Genomic DNA, 19,974 nt, shown 5'->3' on the forward strand with positions numbered 1-19,974 from the left:
TCTGGAACGAAATCACCATGCATAGTGCCCACATACTCACTTATTTCCCCTAAAGCTCCAAACTTGTTGTAGTAGGAGTGGCGAGGCTGCGTTCCTGGCACCGGGCCGCCCTCACGGCTAGCTTTACCTGAAATAATTACATGGAAACTGTATTCTTTTAAACACTGCCTGGCCCATTAGTTCCAGCCTTTTATTGGCTAGCTCTTACATATCGATCTAACCCATTTCTAATATCCCTGTAACACCACGAGGTGTCTTACCAGGGAAGATCTTAACCTGCGTCTGTCTGGAGTGGGAGAACCATGGCAACTCCCTGACTCGGCTTCTTTCTCCCAGCATTCTGTTCTGTTTTCTCCGCCTACCTAAGGGTTGGCCTATCTAATGGGCCTGGGCAGTTTCTTTATTAATAAGAAATCACGCCCACACAAACTACTATATAAAAAGGCTATATATTTTTCTAAGGTATATATATATATATAAAGTATATATACTAAGATATACTCATATCTTAGAAAATCATCAGCTTTAAGATCCAAACAGAATGACCCATTCAGCTTCATGTGGCCTCACATTGACCTAACAGAGGATAAGCCCAGCTAAGAAAATGAAAGGACAAAGGTTTTAGGTGTTACACTCCAACACTTTTTACTGTCCCAGATCCCAGCAGATGTAGACATCAGCAGGAAATCAATTGAACTTGAATAGGAAGAATTTGAGTAAAAATATTGGCTATTTTTTCCTTTAATCTTCAGTTTAAGCATGGCTGCCACTCAACATTATACACCAGAAGTCTTGCTCTTGTCTGGGTTTCCTGCATGCTTAAAATTTGCCCCAGTCTCTGAAGATCTTCTCCAGCTTCTGGCTAAGGAAAACTTTGCCTTTCACTTTGAACTTGCCAGCCAGGAAAGCCTTCTGTGGGTTCATCTTACCCACAACTAACTCCATGAATACAGAGTCAGGAATGATGAAGACAGTGTCTGCTGGAAGCCGGGCAGATCCCAGGTACGTGTCCCCAGAACCATTCTTGAGGTCAATGGTCCATTGCATAATGGTCTTCCCATCTTTGGTGATGTCCAGCTGAAAGATGGCGTTCACTTTCTTTACCAGTTGGGCTCCTACTTCTTTGATGTGATTGCTAATGTCCTCAAACACGGAGAAGCCCTGAAAGTCTGATAGTTCTAGAAGGTGTGGTGACAATGTTGTCTGTGTGGCCGACCCCAGAGCCAGAGAATGGCAAGTCTGGGGCCTATCTCCTGCTTTGATCTTGGCTTGAGGATCAGTTCTCTTCCACATCTTACTGTAGTCTTCTTTACTTTGCCATCTGGCCTATGAGTGGTTGTGGCCAGATTAGTGCCTGAAGGTCAGATTGTGACATCAAAGGCAAGGCTCCAGCAGGGTCTGAGGCTGGTGTGTGTATGCTGCAATCTTATTGGCCAAACAAGTCCTAAAATATGACATAGGGTGGGGGTAATTGTGAGGCAGAAATATACCACATCCTCCTCCCACACACACTACCCCCACCACCACACCTGACCAGTTAGCACTTCTGGAGCCATGAGGCCAAAGGTCTTAACTCTGGTGGGGATCAGGGGCCCCAGGCTGATCTCTAGCAACAGGAACAACTGTGGCTTTCTAAAGCAGTCTTCTCCCATGTTTCAACCCTGATTGAGAAAACAGTTATTTTGATTCCTTAAAAGTACATGATTCCATCTTAAATGTCACCATAGAACCTTCATCCAGCAACTGATGGAAACAGAGGCAGAGACCCACATTGGAGCACTGGACTGAGCTCCCAAAGTCCAGTTGAAGAGTGGGAGGAGTGAGAATATGAGCAAAGAGGTCAAGACCATGATCCCCATACACACTGAAACAGCTGACCTGAGCTAATGGGAGCTCACCAACTACAGCTGGACTGGGAAGAAACCAGTATAGGTCCAAACTAGTTCTTCTTAATGTGGTTGACAGTTGTATGGCTGGGGCAGACTGTGGGGCCACTGGCAGTGGCACCAGGATTTATCCCTACTGCTTGTATTGGTTTTTTGGGAACCCGTTCTCTTTGGATGATACCTTGCTCAGCCTAGATATAGAACGGAAGGCCTTGGATGTTCCTCAAAGCGATGTGCCTTACCCTCTCTGAGGAGTGGATGGGGGGTGGGTGGAGGTGGGAGAGTGGGGAAAAGTTGGAGGGAATTGGAAGAGGGAAGGGAGTGGGAACTGGGATTGGCGTGTAAAATGAGAAAAAATTGTTTTCTTTTTAAAAAATAAAGTAACACAAAAATTCAAACTCTTTTAAAAAGTACATAATTCTTAAGTCACAAATGCTGGTGGTAGATTTGGTTTTCTCAGGTCACTGGTAGAGGGGAAAATAGAAGAAAAAAACAAGGGAGAAGCAACGATATCCCTGAGATGCTCCCTGTACCCTGGCAGGACATTAAAGACATAAGGAATTGAACAAATGTCAGAGGAGAAGCTGCTCCTCCCCACAGCAGAAATCCAATTATCAAGCCTCAAAAAAGTGATGAGAATAAAGAATACATCAAATGACTACTTGGCACCATGATACAGGTATAAGAGTGGGCACAGAGGAATGGGCAAACAGGACATTGGAAACATCTCACATTGCTATTTCCATGTACTGTTTACAAAAGGAAACAACAACAACAACAATAAAACACAGGGGACGGGGAGATGGCTTCATCAGTCAAACCACTCGCTGAGAAAGCATTGGGCCTGAATTTAACTCTCCAACACGGAAGGCATAATCGAAACATAAGCTTTGTATGTCTGTAGCCCCATCATTGCAGGGCAGAGACAGGCAGGTCCCAAGTCCTCAGTGACCAGCCAGCCTAGCTGAAGTGGTAAGATTTTGGATCAGTGACAGAACTTGCCTCAAGACAATCAGGTGGAGAATGTTAGAGATACCCAGTGCCATCATGTTATCATACACTCAACATGGGAAAACATTAGACCTCAAACAAAAGACACTTTGTGGGATAACTAGCAGGTACTTCTCCAATGTGCCAAGGTCATGATCACAAGACTGAAGAATTGTTACAGATTTCAAAGTACTAGGGAAATAAACAACCAAAATCAATATGAAATCCTGGGCCAAAATCTGGACTCTGGATCAAAATCTGGGTATTAGTGAGCCAATAGGCAAAACTCACAGATTGGTTCAAGTTTAATTAGCAACGTCAAGAAGTTCTCAATGTTAATTTCTTAGATTGGATCCTCACGCTGTAGTTTTATGAGATGCTAACATTGGAGGAAGCTGGCTATGGGATCCATAGGCATTATTTTTGCATAGGATTTCGAGTCAGTTTGCCTCTGTTCAAACCTGGCCACACTACTTACTAGCTGGCTTACCTTCCTATCTATCTACTGATTCCCACCAGGATTCTTATCCGCCAAACTGGGATAAAAGGGTACCTATCTCAGAGGCTGTGATGAAAATTAAATGTGCTAAAGCATGTGGGATGTTTAGAATTCATTGCCAAGGCTCAGCTCAGCGACTGTGGTGACGTAATCCCATTTCTTGGGCTATCAAAGCTATGGCATTTTATTACAATAGCCCAAGTACACAAACACATGCCACATTCACATCTTGCTTGGTGGGGGGTGGGGAGTTGATGCGTTTGCTTTAGCTAGTCTAATAGGTATGTAGTCCACATATCTTTTAATTCTAAGGCAGACAACGGTGAGAGGAAGCCTATTCAGAGGAATGGGGAATAGCTTTTCTTTGCTAGATATGGCTTTAGGGAATGACACAATTGCATGTCGTAGATGGGCAGAATTCTCCCACTCTGTAGAAAGAATATGCCAGAGCAAATTACCGGTCTCAACTTTGCACATTGCTAAAAAAAAAACGTCATTCATCCACAGCCTTGCAATGTCTTTCACTAGGGGTGGGGGGCACAGCCCCACCACTTTGGAGCTGGACATAGCCATGAGACTTGCTGTGGGTAGTGAGACATTTGTGGCATCAAGGCTTAAAACGTGTCAGGGTAACTGGGTTTGTACCCTTACGACAACCTTACGTTTTTCTCGTGACCATTAGAACGGTACTTCCCGGGCAACTGTGAGTACAGGGAAGAGATACGTGGAACTGGCCTAGCCCGAATCCAGCAGAGCCCAGCTTTGATTCGCCAAACATTAATTTCCCTGTTTGCCTGTGGAATAGATTTGAGTCCTTTGAAGTCTCTGAGCTATGGAGTTGTTTGTTATTTGGCGTTACTGAGGTCTAGCTGACCTGTGTGCTTAAAACATAATCTGAAGCTGCCAACAAGCCTTGGGGCCAGTATCTTCAGCCTGGAAAGACACGTCTTGGGCAATGGCAGCCTGCCATCTTTCTGCATGAGGGATCTGCATATCCAGAGCGGGAACTTGCCTGAGACAATAGAAAGGTCTTCACCTGAGCCAGGAAACAAACCTAGGTGTTTCTGTTTACACAGCTGCTCTGGGAAATGTGATTTGCTGACCAGTGGCAGTGGCATCTCTGGGAGCTGCTCAGAAATACAAAATCTCAGGCCCCATCCGAGATCCGCTACAGCAATGTCTGTTTTAACAAGATCCCTAAAGATTCCACAGCTTGTTAAAACTTGACACGGGAGGATCCATATGCCCACTCATGCACCTGCTACAACCCCACTGGTTTGAAAATAATAGCAATTTCATAATACGTCCTGGGGTTAATGTTTACAAATAGCAAACATACAGTTAGGGAATAATGTAATACAAACTAAGAAAGCATTTAATTTCAACATTTGTCAGTAGGGTTTGTATTTTTTTGTTGTTGTTGTTCTTTTACTGTACCAGGAATTGAACCCAGGGCACACACAAGTACCCTACCAATAAACTATGACCCCAGCTTTCTTCTTCAACTTTATACTTTAACTTATTCTGTAGCCTGGGTAGGTCTTGAATTTTAATCCTCCTGCCTCAGACTTCTCAGATGTTTCTTCTTTAAGTCAGTTTTAGGCTTCATATAGCATAGAAAGTTCTCGAATATCCCCTCTTCCTCTTAACATAAGATCCTGCTATTTACACCTTGCATTAATGTGGTGTGTTTGTTACAATGACTGAACCAATTTTCCTATACTAATATTAATTAAGATTCATAGTTCAAAGTAGATTTCTCTCCGTTTCATAGATTCCATGGGATTTTACCAAACGCATAATGCCCTGTACTCACCCTTGCAGGAAATTGCCACAAGTTATAGGCTGGGTTACAAAGAACGCACATGGTGGATAGGATACAAATATTTTTAATTGTATCATATTGGGTATGCACAGATGTTTTTCTTGTGATTGTTTCCTAAAAAAATACAATATAATATAGAATAGTAACTACTTATGTAATGTTCTACATAGTGTTAGGCACTGTAAGAATATAGAGGCTCTTTAATGCATTGGAGAATTGTGTAGTTTATTGTAAATATAATATTTTATAAAAGAGACTTGAGCATATGTAAAGCTGCATAGCTGTTTGGGATTCTGGAGCCAATCCATCAAAGGCACTGATGGACAACTCTCCAGTGAGATATATCTTCCCTGTATTGGAATGGTTAGACTCAAAGGCTGTCAATGGCAGAACTGGATGCTGGGAGGAAGAAGGCAGACAGAGAGAGCCGCCATAGAGCCAGCTGCCAGGTCAGACATGCTAAATCTTTCCCAGTAAGCCACGACCTCATGGTAAAATACAGATTATTAGAAATGGGTTAAATCAAGATGTGAGAGTTAGCCAATAAGAGGCTAGAACTAATGAGTCAGGAAGTAATTTAACCAATACAATTTCTGTGTGGTTTTTTCGGGGGTTAAGCTAGCCTGGCAGCCGGGACAAAAAGCAGGCCCCCTCTCTCCTTCAACAAAGTGATAAAAAACAAGGGGTAACTGAATGGTCAGCAAGAAACAGAACACCAACATCATCTTCCAGCCCCCAAGGCTCAAGCAACACTGCAGAACACAATACAGTATTTTGTGTAGCAAATTTCCTCCAAGATAATCCATTCCATCTGAGAGGGAAGCTTATCAATACTAAAGGGACTCTGTTAAAAATTGGGAAATAGTTCAGAAATCTCAGGAAATCCCTGAAATTAACTAGATACACTAGATCACTCCCTCTCTATGTTTAGATAAGCAATATGAACTGCTGAGACACCAGCCAAGTCGCCTGAGTCACTCTGCCTGCAGGTTACCCAATGAACTCTAAAGTTCCAGGTTTTGTGAGCTGTCATTCATGCTGGGGTGGGCTTTTAGTAATACAGCCACCTTTGTGTTAGCCCTGTACTTTCATCACTGATAGAAGCATAGCTGAAGAAAAACACTTACTGTGAAGACTTAGTGGGCTGCCAGTGAGACCCCACAGTACCAGTTAGAGTCAGCCATGTCCCTATGTATGGGAAATCTGGAGGTGTCTTTGCGAGTGGTAGAGATTTTCTTGACTCTTAGTGACCTCAGCTCAGGGTCTAGGTCTCTGAAAATATGAAGGCCAGGACAACTGTCCCTCAAACCAGTGGCTTTGGGGGTTTGTCTTAATTAGGTATGTGATGAAACACATGACTAAAGGCAAGTTGGGGATAAAAGGGTTTATTTCACTCACTCTTCCATATCAGGGTTCATTATCAAAGCAGAGCATGAACCTGGAGGGAGGAGCTGATGCAGAGGCCATGCAGGAGTGCTGCTTACTAACTTGTTCCTCGTGATTTGCTCAGCCTGTGCACCAAAAGCCCAAGTATGAACTCACCGGCAATGGGCTGAGCCCTCTGGCATCACAAATTAAGAAAATGCCCTACGGGTTTGTCTACAGTCAATGGAGGAAATCTCTCAGTTGTGGCTTCCTACCCTCAGGTAATTGGCTAAGGCTTGTGTCGACTTGAGATTAAACTAGCAATGGAGAGAGGACCTTTACTTGTAAATTCAAAGAGTGAAATCCACAGCCTACAAAGTTTAGGAAGTTTATTTTTATTTTAAGGGCATAGTTGGGATCTCAAGGGAGAGCAAGAAATGGGGCAGAGCTCCTGAATAGTAGGAATGGCTCAACAAATATGGCACCAATGAGTTGAGAGTCTGGGAATTTTATAGGATTTAGAAGAAACAGGGGTGAAGCATGGGGAGGAGTGGGCTGGTAGTCCAAGAGACCCAACCATGAGGTGTTAAGACGCTTTCTCTCAATTTCAGCCATGTGTTCACATACAGCTTCCACACAGAAGCAAAAGGTGACATGGAACCAGGAACTGGCACTCTATTCTTGGCTTCCCTGGCCCTCAACATGGACATTCTTAGAACTGCTACTTTGGGGCCCCTGTCCTAACTTCTTTCCTCACTGGGAGACCTCTGCAGGAAAGTTGGAAATGTAACACCCAGGGAAAGTTCTAGATGTATAGGAACTTGGTTTATACTTCCTAGTTTATTCATCACTCACAAAGGGCAGAGTAGGTGAGTCAATGGGTAGAAAGAAGCCAAGAGTGGCTTAAAGAATTTCTTTGAGAGATTTTCCTTGAGGAAACCAGAGAATGCCCACAGACCCTCCCTTGAGTGAATCTGAATTCAAGCTGGACTGGGATGAAGGGTGGATGCAAGGAAATTTTTCCCAGTAGAACATGGACATTTCTTGATTTAGCTCAAGAGACTAATATAGACCTTCTCCGGAGTCCCAGTAAATGCTACTGGGCAATGCTAGCTTCAACACTTGTGCTATAATTTCTTTTAGAAGCTTTTCTGTCTAAACATCCGGTTTCTGTGGACCAGTTGGTTCTAACAGCTCCTCACTCTGTTTCCATTAGAAAAGTGAGCTATTGTTTCCTAAGATACATTTTTTTGAACTCAAGCTAGCCTGGTTTGATACCTACAGTCTTGGATGTTCTCTTAGCTTACAGGTTCTCTTAGCTTTATGTCTCATTTTCTTCTCTTACTTCCCCTAAGGTTTGGCTACGGCTTTACAACTCATAGTGGAGCTTCTCACTAAAGTTCTCAATCTCTCCTACAGCCTGACTCTGTCCTGAAAGAGCCACAATACCTCTGTAAGTACACTAGAAAAAAAAAAGACTCTGTCTTAATGGCTAGTTTTTGACCTGTATTATGACACCCTCACTTGGTGTCATAATTACCAGCCAAAAGACAAACATAATTATATTAGTATTGCTGCATTTATCTCTGAATAGGATGTATGTGTGCACAAGTGTGTGATTCCTGAGTAGTATGTCAAATTATAGAAGGTGTAATTTAATTATAACATAATTATATACTAAATATAATGTAATTTTATTGATTATAATTTCATTATGAGGCTACACATTTAACTTCTTCTAACTACCAAGAGCACATTGTCCTTGGTGGATAGCTTAAATAGGTCTTAGCTATCAATGACCCCCAAAATGCCATGTAACCAGTCATGCCCAAACTAACAGACTTAAAACAATATGCATTTATTATCTCATGTGTGAATAAGTCAGCAGCTTAAGCTGTGGCCAGTTTGGTGCTTATGCGTTTCTCTGGAGCACATGTATGGTAATTTCCTATTAACTATACAAACTGGCATGATTGGGTTACGTGACATGTTTCTCCACAGTGGCTCGTGTTCACTGAGAGTTGCTTTCAAGGCAGGGCTCTGCCAGACTTCCCAGAAGCCCTGAGTGTGTTCCAGTAATATGTGCCTCAGAAGCACACTAGAATATCAGAGAGAAGATGAGATGACTGAGAGTTTATGGGCAGCTGCTTCTGCAAAGGCGGGGCAGGGTTGAGGATACTATTAGGGGGGTTTCTCAACCTGTGGGTCCTGCATATCAGATATTTACATTACAATTCGTAACAGTAGCAAAATTACAGTTATGAAGTAGCAACAAGGTAATTTATGGTTGGGGGGTCACCACAGCATGAAGAACTGTATTAAAGGGACACAGCATTAAGGAGGTTGAGAACCACCGCTCTAAGACTCTCTGTAACATGAATAATAAAAACCCAGAGACAGAATTTGGGGTTCAAGCTGAAGATCAGAAAAGCAAAGAGGCCAGCCATTGGCTCTTACCTCTACCTCAGAACAAAATGGGTCATCCTGCCTCCATGAATCCTCAGACTGGGACTGAGACCACTCTCTTCCCATTTTATATTCCTATCTAGTGCGGGGATTAAAGGCTTGCATCACCAGCCCTGGCCTCTATGGCTAACCAGTGCGGCTGCTGAGATTAAAGGTGTGTGCCAGCCTTGCCTGGCCTGTACGACTGACCAGTGCGGCTGCGGAGATTAAAAGTGTGCGCCAGCCTTGCCTGGCCTGTATGACTGACTAGTGCGGCTGCTCAGCACTCTGATCTTCAGGCAAGTTTTATTTACTAAAACACAAATAATATCTTTTTTAACTTTTAAATTATTTACTTAAAATTTCCACCTCCTCCCATCCTCCCATTTCCCTTCCACTCCCTCCTTCCCCCTCCCCCTCGCTCTCCAGTCCTAAGAGAAGTCAGGGTGCTCTGCCCTGTGGGAAGTCCAAGGCCCCCCCTCCACCCAGGTCTAGGCAGGTGAGCATCCAAACAGACTAGGCTCCCAAAAAGCCAGTACGTGCAGTAGAATCAAAATCCAGTGTCATTATCATTGGCTTCTCAGTCCACCCTCATTGTCAGCCACCTACTATATTTCACCTTTTTGTCTAAAAAGGAAGGCTATAACTAATATAAGAAAAACTATATACTATAAGTATAACTATATACATGCAATAAATAAATCAACAATGTCTAGTCCATTTGCACTTCACAAATTCAGAAAAAAAATACTCCATACCTATTCTATTTCGATGAGTCCAAAGGGTTGAATCTAATCTACTTTATATTCTGATTTGCATTATCAAATTATCTTTTAATATCTCTCAACATTTGACACTTTATACCTCTTTAGTGAGTTTCTTTTCAGAGTCTGGTAAACAAGGAAAACTATAACTATCTAGTCTGCAACTACCTCAGAGATTCAAGAAAAAAAATAATATTAACTGAGTAAGCAGGAAGTGCAAGCAAGCAATTTCCAAAAAATATGTTAGAAGTGACAGAAACAGTTGACTGTCTGAACAGTCACCCAAGGTTCCTCTGCAATGTTGGGGCATCCAACTTCGGCCTATAGGCCTAGAATATTAGACAGACTTTTCTGTGAAGCAGGATATTCTGAAGTGCTGTCCTGCCTTGTCTTGACAATGTTTGGCAGTCACTCTTTTGTGTACTGCTTGTCCAATTAGGACAGCATACTGTCAGATGTCAAGGGAAGGGCATTTTCTTGCTCAGTGGCTTACTTTTGCAACAGAGAAACTAAACTCCATGTGGAGTTTCTTTGATGTCCATAATCTGTGAAGTAGATTGGTAGTACCAGGAGCAGACTTGACTCATTGTCATAAAAAAAAAAAGAAGCTATAGTATTCAAACACCTAAAAGCCATAATCTGTGAATCTCTGAAGTATTTTGATGATGACCTGTCTATTTAAAATATATTTCTATTTGACACTGAAAACATACCTAATGCGACTACAAGTCTGATTGTAATAGATGACTAATTACTAACTGAATTTCCTTCTGATCCTAAACAGTTGGTAATAACAACTTTCAATAACCAGAAATTTGCATTAGTTAAATGAACTGTATAGATACAATACCTTGAGCAAGACTAGAAACATATGTACAGTATGTTTTAACAAAATTAATCTCTACTTTGTATCAATATACAAAATTTGTATACAATATGTAAAAATCCAAACTAGTGTTGCTTTTTAAAAGTAGATTCAATAATCTACCTGTTTATTTTATCATATCTATATTCTCCCTTTTTTCTTTTCAGGGTAGATTCAATAATCTACCCTTTTCATTCTATCAATAGACAAAACTCCACAGCCTCAAGATGACCGAGAAGAATGGCAGTTCTGTTAATGGCAATAAGGCCTGGCCCCTGGCCCTGTCCTTTTAAACATGGACACAAAACAGCTCCCTGCCCCTTAGAACAAGTCACCTGGTCCCTGCTGATGCTGGAAGTCCCCAGACAGAGGGATTGTGGGAAATGACGATAGTAGCATCCAGACAGTGCCTAATTAAAACCCTCAATTTAAGTCTAAGAAATAAAGCAGTTAGTTCAACAGACTTAGCCTTGGAACTTGGCCCTTCTGAAAGAATCTGACACACTTTAGCTTTCATTCCCTGTCCCCCAGCCCATATGCAATGAGGAAAACAACTGGCCAAGTCCAACCGCTCCCACTAATTCAGCTTTCTCACACTGTGGTGGGATCCCTGAGGTACGTACTGCAGGCAACACCCCAGTAGAAAGTCCAGTTTCATTAACCCTAAGAGCCTGGTCAGCCCTCACATCTTACTGATCTCACTAAATCAAAAGCCCTGTGCCCAAGAGACAAATACCAACAACTCTCCTCTGTGGTTTGGAAAGACCTATCAACCCTAAGCAGGGAGAGGGGCAGGAAAGTAACAGCACACGAGGAAGGAGGAAAGATGCCTGCTTCACGGGCTATTTAGTTCAGTGTGCTATTTAAAGTTGATTGGTGGAGCTGGGTACACATCACAGAAGCACCGAGTTTTAAAGTTAAGCGCAGTCTTCAAAGATACTGTCTAAATTATTCATTTGAGAATGAGAGCAACATGAGAGAATCTTGAGCAGATGATGTTAACTCTGTCATTGTGAATCTTTCCTTAAATAGTTTGAAACGCCTAATCTTCGTCTGCTTAGTGGCATTGGGTGGGAAGAAGGGGCAGGTAATGACACGGGGCTCCTCAGAAGATTCCCCAAGTCTTTTGCAGCTCTGTGTTCAATTTCCATGTAAAAATCTAATATGTGGATCCTAATGAAGATGTCTTACTCACTAAAAGAAGAAGGGCTAAGCCCAGAGGGAGAAGCTGGACACAGGCGGGCTACACAGTGCATAGTTCTGTTTATATAAAGTTCAAAAGCAGGCCAAACTAATGTAAACTGTGAAAAGAAACCAGAAGAGTGTGTGCCTTCAGGCAGAGGGGTAAAAAGGGACTAGGGCGGGGTCTAAGGACACCTTGGGGAGCGGTGAGTTTGTGCATTTGTTGGTGAGGGATACAGACACCTGCAACTTATTTTAAACTACATCACAAAATGAAATGGAGAGAGGGGCCAGTGGGTGGGTTCAACGGCTAAATGCACTTGCCACACAAGTTTAACAACCTAAGTTGGATTCCAAGAAATCAAGTAAGGGTAGAAAAAGAGATCCAATTCCATGGGGTTTTCTCTATCCTACATATGTGTGCTATGTCACAAACATGTTTATATACATGTCATACACACACAATAATAATAACCATATATTTTAGGATTGAAATTAGTTGGGGTGCATAGGCAGCAATGTGCAAAAAATATATCAAGATGTTAATTGTAGAATGCAGGTATTAGTTCAGCTTAGAAATAAATCTTAAATAAATGCCAAATGCTGACAGGGCGATAAAAGGGTAAAGAATTTGTTAGAAAAAAGTTAGGAAAGGATATAAAAGTTATTGTCACCTACAAGGAAGATATCAATGGGCAGGCCAGCTATTCAGAACACTAGATATGGTTATTCTGTTATAAGACGTCAAATATAAATGTGGTTGAGTTCTTACACTTGCTAAATACTACGCCATTACCTTAATTGAACACTTCTGCAAGCATTGTTCACATCCCAGTAAGAATCTCTCACCATCTCCTCTTTCAATGGCTCTGCATCCGTTAGCTGTAACATGGTATGCTGCATTGCAACCATCACAAGCCCAGTCACCCCCGAGAGTAAGCAATGCTGCCCTGCATATGTTTGCACAGTGTGGCCAGGGACTAGCCCAAGTGCGTGGGCTCAGTCGGTTTGCGGTCTAGGCCGCATGTGTCTCTCCTCTTCCTGGGACCAGCAGGCAGCAGGGGCTGTGCTTTTTATGAGGCTGACTACCAATGAGAACAGCACATTCTGCATACTTGCATGTCAAAAGTGCTCCACCATCTGTGCTAAAGTTATATGATCCAAAGTAAATAAAAATAATCGCATACCTACATACCTAGACCTGGAAATGGACGGTTTATCTCAAACTCCTTATTTATCATTGCAAGATACCCAAGGGTTCTTTTATCCCAAAGTCCAGAAAGTAAAATAGAAACCCTTTTCCTCTATCTGTCTTGAATGGACTGACCATTGCTCCAAGTATGAAGTAAAAGAAGAATAATAAATCAAATTTTGGGTGCATAAGCGGACCAACTCAAGTGGCCTACTCTGTTATGCTTCTTCGGCTCCCCTCAGGGTAGAATCCCAAGAGGGAATTACAAACATCTGGCTAAGAGAAGGAATGCAGGGCACTTATTTTCCTGCTTTAGTAGAAGTCAATTAGAGTTTCAGTTTCCTACTCTAAATGTCACCTTTTTACGACATCCTGGAGGAAGTGTTGGCAGTCCTTTCACGAGGTAAAGAGGTGTTTAAAACGACACAGAAGGGTCCAGAGATTAAAGGACCCTCGCGAGCTCACCAAGCTTCCCAGAGCTCTCCGTTTCTATTTTTAGAGGAGCATTTGGCTTCCCCCATAGCCTCAAGTGAGCCTTTTGAATCTCCTGCCGCACTTTTCTGCCATCTGCAAAAAGGGGATAATAAGGCTTGCGGCTGGTGATGCACGCAAGGTGCTCCGAGGTGCTCCAGAGGAAGGCTGGCTTCTCGAGGAGAACCTGTCAGCGCGTTCTCCCCAGGTGCCAGATATTTTCAGTGTCTAGTACCCCCAATTAGAGCATCTGCTCTTTCTCTGCGAATTTAGGCAGAAGGCAGAAGGCACGGAGCAGAGAGGATCCCTTCCCTCGCTCCTGTCGCAAAGGAGGCATGTCAAGTTGAGTGATGAACCGTTGCTGTTCTCCACTCGCAAACGCTGTGTACCCTATTTTCAAATTAAGGAGCACATTGTTGGCACGCCTGAAAGGTTAAACACTCCCACTTCACTGCCGCAGTCACTAATTGGTGCTTTATCACCGTTTCTGCGAAGGGAACATCTTGTCTGTAGACACAGCCCCTGTCCCAACAGAACTGAGATTTGGGGATCATCTCCAGTTTTTAAAGTTAGACTCTAAATCTAAATCTAAATCTCCTGCTCATACCTAACAAATACAGTAAAGTAGTAAAATTGATACATCTTTTAAATGATGTGCATGCATGTGTGCGTGCGTGCGTGCGTGCGTGCGTGTGTGTGTGTGTGTGTGTGTGTGATGGCTAATCTTGGTTGTCAAATTGACAGATCTGGAAGAGGAGACTTCAAATGAGGAATTGCTTTCCTTAGGTTAGCCTGTGGGTCTGTGGGGCTTTTGTTTTCCTAACTGAAGTAGGTGGGCCCAGTTCACCATGGTCAGTGTCATCCCTGGCAGATGGTCCTGGGTTGTAGAAAAGCTAAACTGGGCGGTGGTGGCACACGCCTTTAATCCTAGCACTCTGGAGGCAGAGGCAGGCAGATCTCTGTGAGTTCGAGGCCAGCCTGGTCTACAAGAGCTAGGTACAGGACAGCTAGGACTGTGACACAGAAAAACCCTGTCTCAAACAAACCAAAGTAAATAAGTAAATAAATAAAAAACAAAAAAACCCGAAAAGCTGGATGATCATATGATCATGTGGGACAGAAGCAGTGTCGTTACTGACCCGGCTTCCCTTGTCCTGTCTTTCCCAAGTTGCTTTTGGTCATGGTATTTATCACAATAACAAGGAACCAAACTAGAACTCTGTGTGTATGTGTGTCTGTGTGTCTGATTGTAAGTCTGTATCTCTGTGTGCATGTCTTGTTGTCTGTGTGTGTCTGGATGTGTGTGTGTCTGTGTCTCTTTGTGTATATGTGTGTGTGTGTGTCTGTCTGTTTGGGGACCTGTGTGTATCTGTATCTGTATCTCTGTGTGTATATGTCTGGGTCTGTCTCAGTGTCTGTGTATGTGTATTTGAGTGTGTGTGTGTGTGTGTGTGTGTGTGTCTATGTATGTGTATGTGTGTTTGTGTCTGTGTGTGTCTGTCTGTGTATCTGTGAGTGTGTGTGTGTGTATATGTGTGTGTGTGTGTGTGTGTCTTTCTGTGTGTAGGCCAGAGATAGACATCAGGTATCTCCTTCCACTATCCATCAGCATTTTTCTAGAGACAGGCTCTCTAGCAGAACCTGGAGCTTACCAGTTTGCCCAGACCAGTTGCCCAGTGACCATGAAGGATCCTACTGTCTCTGCCTCCCATGCACTGGGATTACAAACACACAGGACCATGACTGACTTTTTATGTGAATACTGGGGATCAAATTTAGGTGCTCATGCTTCCATGAGTCATGCTGACTTTACTGATGAGCTATCTCCCGAGTGGCTTGGAAGTTTCATAAAGATTATTTCTTTTCAGTCACAGGGAAACTTATTTTCTCCCTCTGTGGACATGTTTTTCAGACAGAGCTCAATCAACTGCAATACTAGAAAGAATTCAGAGTGGTTAGTGCATAACATTTTCTCCTGGGGCTCTTACTATGAGGAGTGCTTTGAGGGCGGTGGGGTGGAGAGCTGAGGTGAGGGTAGAAACTGGGCTGTGGAGATAGAAAGCCCCTGTGTGGACTCTGCAACCTCTTAAGGAAGGCCTTTTCAGAGAGGAGCCCCTCGCTGGACTAGGAATATTTATAATCATCATCTAACACTGCAGAAGAAAAAAGTCTTTTCAAGCCAGTATAAAAGCATCTTTGATCCCAATTTTCTAGCTCTACCATCATCTATCAATTTATCTGAAAGTTTGTTGAGCTGACAAGACGGTTCAGTGGGAAAAGCTCTTCCCCAAATGGCCTGAGAGGTGAGACCTTCTCTCAATAAACAAAAATAATCTAGCATATGTTCCTCACTTGAATAATTTTGTCATTTTTAAATAACGGGAGCAAAACCCGCTGTGCTCTAAATCTTCTTTCTTATTCTTTTGCAGCAAAAGGCTTATCTTGACTCATGCTTGATTACTGACTGCAGTGTTCCAAAGCATAAGACCTTCCCGTGAACAGGGCTTCTTTGGGGAGCTGTTGAACAAAATGGAACCAAACATTTACAGTTGTCAAGCTAAGGAGGAAAGATGAATCTTAGGCAAAAGAGACAAGTTGCTTCACAGATATTTTGTTTTTGGGATTTGAAACTTACTCGAATCCTTGCCTCTCCTTCCACACAGGGGCTACTTCCCCCAACCCCCTCCCACTATCGTCCCAACGTTAAACCCAGGAAGGAGCCTCAGAGGAGTGTCACCAGAGACACTGACATGGTCCACTTCGTTTCTTTCAATGTGTCAGTATTTTCTTTTAAGCCAGGATGGTTTGTTGAGGAGAACCTATTTAAATCTTTGGAACCTCAATTTATTTTCTTCCAAGATGGCAATATCCTTTCCCACACTTTCCTCTCCTGCTAGAGGGCCTCTGGTCAGTCTCAGCGGGTCAGCAATGAAGAAGAGTAAGAAACGGGTACCAGGGCTGGCAATCAAGTACCTGGGTCCCTGTGTTAGCAATTCTGAGAAGACAGAGGAATTTCTTTTTTACAACCAATATGTAGCTTAAAGCATATAACATGTTGTAGCATTTGCATACTGCCCTCTTGGACATGTTAAATACTCTTTGAATCATTAGGAACCATAGTCATCAATTGCTGTAGGTTGGAAAAGTATAACTAGAACATTCTGTATCCTTTTCCTTAACATGGACCTAGATTTATGACTTGCTATCTTCATGTAGTCAACATAAGACAAATAGAGGGTTGGGGAGAGCTGTGTATTAGGACATCTCCTTTCTTGCTATTGCAAACCTTCCATCACCGTGTGATGAGGTCTAGGCTAGCTATATGGAAGTTGAGCAAGTCGCCAGCCATTATAGCCAACACTCCAGACAAATTAACATCATCCAGGGCCACTGTGTGCAGCTAATCAGAGAGGAAGAGCCAACTACAAATCTCACAGAATCATGAAAACAAAAATATGTTACTACTACATACTTCAGAACAGCAAAAATCTGATGATGCCGAATGCTAGCCACAGTATAAGCAAAAGGAACCTTCATCCATTGAGGCTGAGGGACAAAAAGGTACCATCTTGTTGAAGACAAGTTGGCAGTTCCTCCAATTAAACCAAAAGGTGGAGCTTTGGCTCAGTGGTTTAGTACTTGTCTGGCATGCATAAGGATCTGGGTTCAATCCCCTCTCCTGCAAATAAGTAAATGTAATTCTAGCCCTTAAAAGACTGAAGCAGGAGAGTTTCATGTTGAAGTTCAAGTTCAGCCTGGACTGTATAGCAAGATTCTGTCTCAAAAACAAAACAGAAAAAAAATACACACAGTTTTACTATATACCAAGCAATCACGCTTACTGGCATTCACCAAAACAGGTTGAAAAGACTGCACACTGTTTTGCAGCAGCTTTATTCTTAGCTGATGAAACTTAGAAACAACGAGAAGCCTCTGGGTAGGTGAGCAAATACAGCATGGTGAATCCAGACGATAAACTACTATCCAGCATCAAAACCCAATGAACTGTCCAGCTACAGGGTACAGCATGCACGCAGTATTCTAGACTATCTCTAATGAGTTCTAGAAAAGGAAAAACACAGAGTTGAAAAACATCAGTGTTTCCAAAGGTTAAGAGGAGAAGACAAAATAGGCAGAACACAGACGGTCTTGGGAGATAAATGTTCTGGATGATACTCTCCCAAGGGGTACATGTCTTTCTACATTTATCAAGACTCATAGACTGTACAACACCCAGAGTGGGCCCTAATGTAAACCACAGACTTCGGGTGATGGTGTGTCAGTGTAAACTCATGGTTCTAATGGGCACACACTCTGGTGCAGCGTATGGTATTGATAGTGGGGAGGCTGAGCAGGAGCCAAGGGGTCCGGGATCAAATGGGAATGCTCTGGACTTTCTGCTCCATTTTCCTATGAACCTAAAACTTACCTAGAAATGTAAGTCTACTCTAAAAACTCTGTGTTACTATAAGCCTCTAGGTTTAGAGTAACAATTTACATAATGTGGGTTAGTTTTCCTGAAATGTACAGACATCCCTATTCACCCTAGATAGAAAAGGCAAAGATGGACAAAAAGAGAAAATGTCATCCAAGCCTAGCTTGGTGGACCAAGGAGATTGCTGGGGTTACTTACAAGAGTGTGGACACCTACAAAGCAGCTTCATGGTGGAAACGTCCTGTTGCAGGATGCATGAGAACTCATGCAACATCTCCAGAGCTTCCTGTGGGACTCTAGACAACTGCCCCACCCCGTGTCTCCTTCGTCTTCAGCAATCACTAACTACGTTTGTAAACCCGAGCAGGGACTTTGTGAGTCTTGCACACCGCCTTATCTAGTGAGTCTTATAACTTTCCTGTTAGAGTGTGAGCCATTTGAACTCATCCAGGAATGCCTCAAGCCAAGGACACAGCTAGAGGACACACAGCAAACACTGCCTTTGTGGGGAGGGGTCAAAATGGAACCGGAAAATACACGCTAGAAAAGCACCGGTGGACTTTGGGGTAAGCTCTGCCTTTGCTTCTAATCAGGAGTGTTTGTTAAAATCAATCGGGCGGTGGTGGCGCACGCCTTTAATCCCAGCACTTGGGAGGCAGAGGCAGGCGGATCCCTGTGAGTTCGAGACCAGCCTGGTCTACAAGAGCTAGTTCCAGGACAGGCTCCAAAACCACAGAGAAACCCTGTCTCGAAAAAAAAAAATCAATCTAGAATGAGTGCCATCTCAGAAGAAAATATTCTTTGCCTGCCCCTGAGTGTGCTGTTTCTGTTGAATTTTTATTTCTAAGGGAAGGAATTTGTTCCACTGTGGTTCTCATAGCAAAAATCCCATGTCTGTAATCCCATTTTTTTTATGAGGCTGAGGCAGGAGAATCACAAGTTACCAGCCAGCTTAAGCCACTTTAGGAAAACCCTGTCTCAAAAAGAGATCTTTTTTTGAGACAAGATCTAACTATGTAACCCTAGCTGGCCTGGAACTCTCCATGCAGGCCAGGCTTGCTTGAATTAACAGAGATCTGCCTGCCTCTACCACTTAAATTCTGGGATTAAAGGTGTGAGCTGCCATCCTGAGACAAAGTTGTCTTGGTTTGTTTGTTTACTTGTTTGTGTGGTGGGGGGGGTTGTTCTATTTTGAGAGCTTATAATATAGTTAAGTAGTGGAGTACTTGTTTAACACACAGAGAGCCAGAGGTTCATCTAGTGTTCTGCCTTAGAAACTGCTATGAATTAAAACTAAATCCTTCTGCTAAATCCTTCATTCTTCAGAGCCTGTTTTGGGTCACAAAAGCAATCTCTATAAGGGGAAAGGAACATAGCAAAATGTGTTAGTGAAGGAAGGCCTTGGGAAGCTGAGGCAGGAGGACTGCCATGTCTTGGAGGCCACCCTGAGATTGCAGAATGAAGCTCTGTCAAAGAGAGGAGGAGAAGGAAAGAGAGGAGAAAGAGAATTCAGGTGTTTACTTTCAAAGAGGATAGGAGGCTCTTGCTTGAGCCAGACCATCCTGCTCTGGTCACCTGACCCAATACAGTCCTAGTCATCAGGGCCAAGGAGAAGGAAAAAGAAATATTTGCTTCCTTCAAATGAAATGAACTCACCCTCACCGCCTCTTTCCTCCCTGCCCTGCTCTGCTCTATGCCTTGCCCTCCCACGTGGCCTGCATTACCTCACCTTGGATGTTCTGGGAAGTGCTGCTGTTGGAGACACCTCCTGAGGTGTGGGGTGGAGAGCTGAGAATACCGCTTGAGAAGGTAAAGAAGAAAGTTCGCTGTAGAGGAGAGGCTAAAGTCCTGGCCTGAGCTGGGGTTCCAGCAACAGCAAGGTGTGTCTCTGGGCTGGTGTGCAAGCTGAAGTCTTCATCTCTCTCTCTCTCTCTCTCTCTCTCTCTCTCTCTCTCTCTCTCTTTCTCTCTCTCTCTCTGCAGCACTCTGGGAGTCAGAGAAGAGAGAGACAGAACACAGCACACTCGCAAAGGGAGCTAACTGGCCATGGTTTCA

At 43.2% G+C, this 19,974-nt stretch overlaps 1 protein-coding gene across 1 annotated transcript; it reads right to left on the bottom strand.

Annotated features, from left to right (window-relative positions):
• Positions 1 to 819: 819 nt before the first annotated feature.
• Scp2d1 (SCP2 sterol binding domain containing 1) lies at positions 820 to 1,293 on the bottom strand. The gene has a single exon (XM_041670104.1). It carries the CDS (start codon positions 1,291 to 1,293, stop codon positions 820 to 822), a length of 474 nt encoding a protein of 157 aa, XP_041526038.1.
• Positions 1,294 to 19,974: the final 18,681 nt, after the last annotated feature.

Source organism: Microtus oregoni, unplaced genomic scaffold (assembly GCF_018167655.1).
Source record: "Microtus oregoni isolate MIOR12 unplaced genomic scaffold, Mior012 000020F_ref0000438, whole genome shotgun sequence".
Taxonomy (NCBI): domain Eukaryota; kingdom Metazoa; phylum Chordata; class Mammalia; order Rodentia; family Cricetidae; genus Microtus; species Microtus oregoni.

What these genes read in the sequence shown, in the direction of transcription:
- Scp2d1 (XM_041670104.1), bottom strand. Translation starts at nt 1,293, where the DNA reads ATGTGGAAGAGAACTGATCCTCAAGCCAAGATCAAAGCAGGAGATAGG.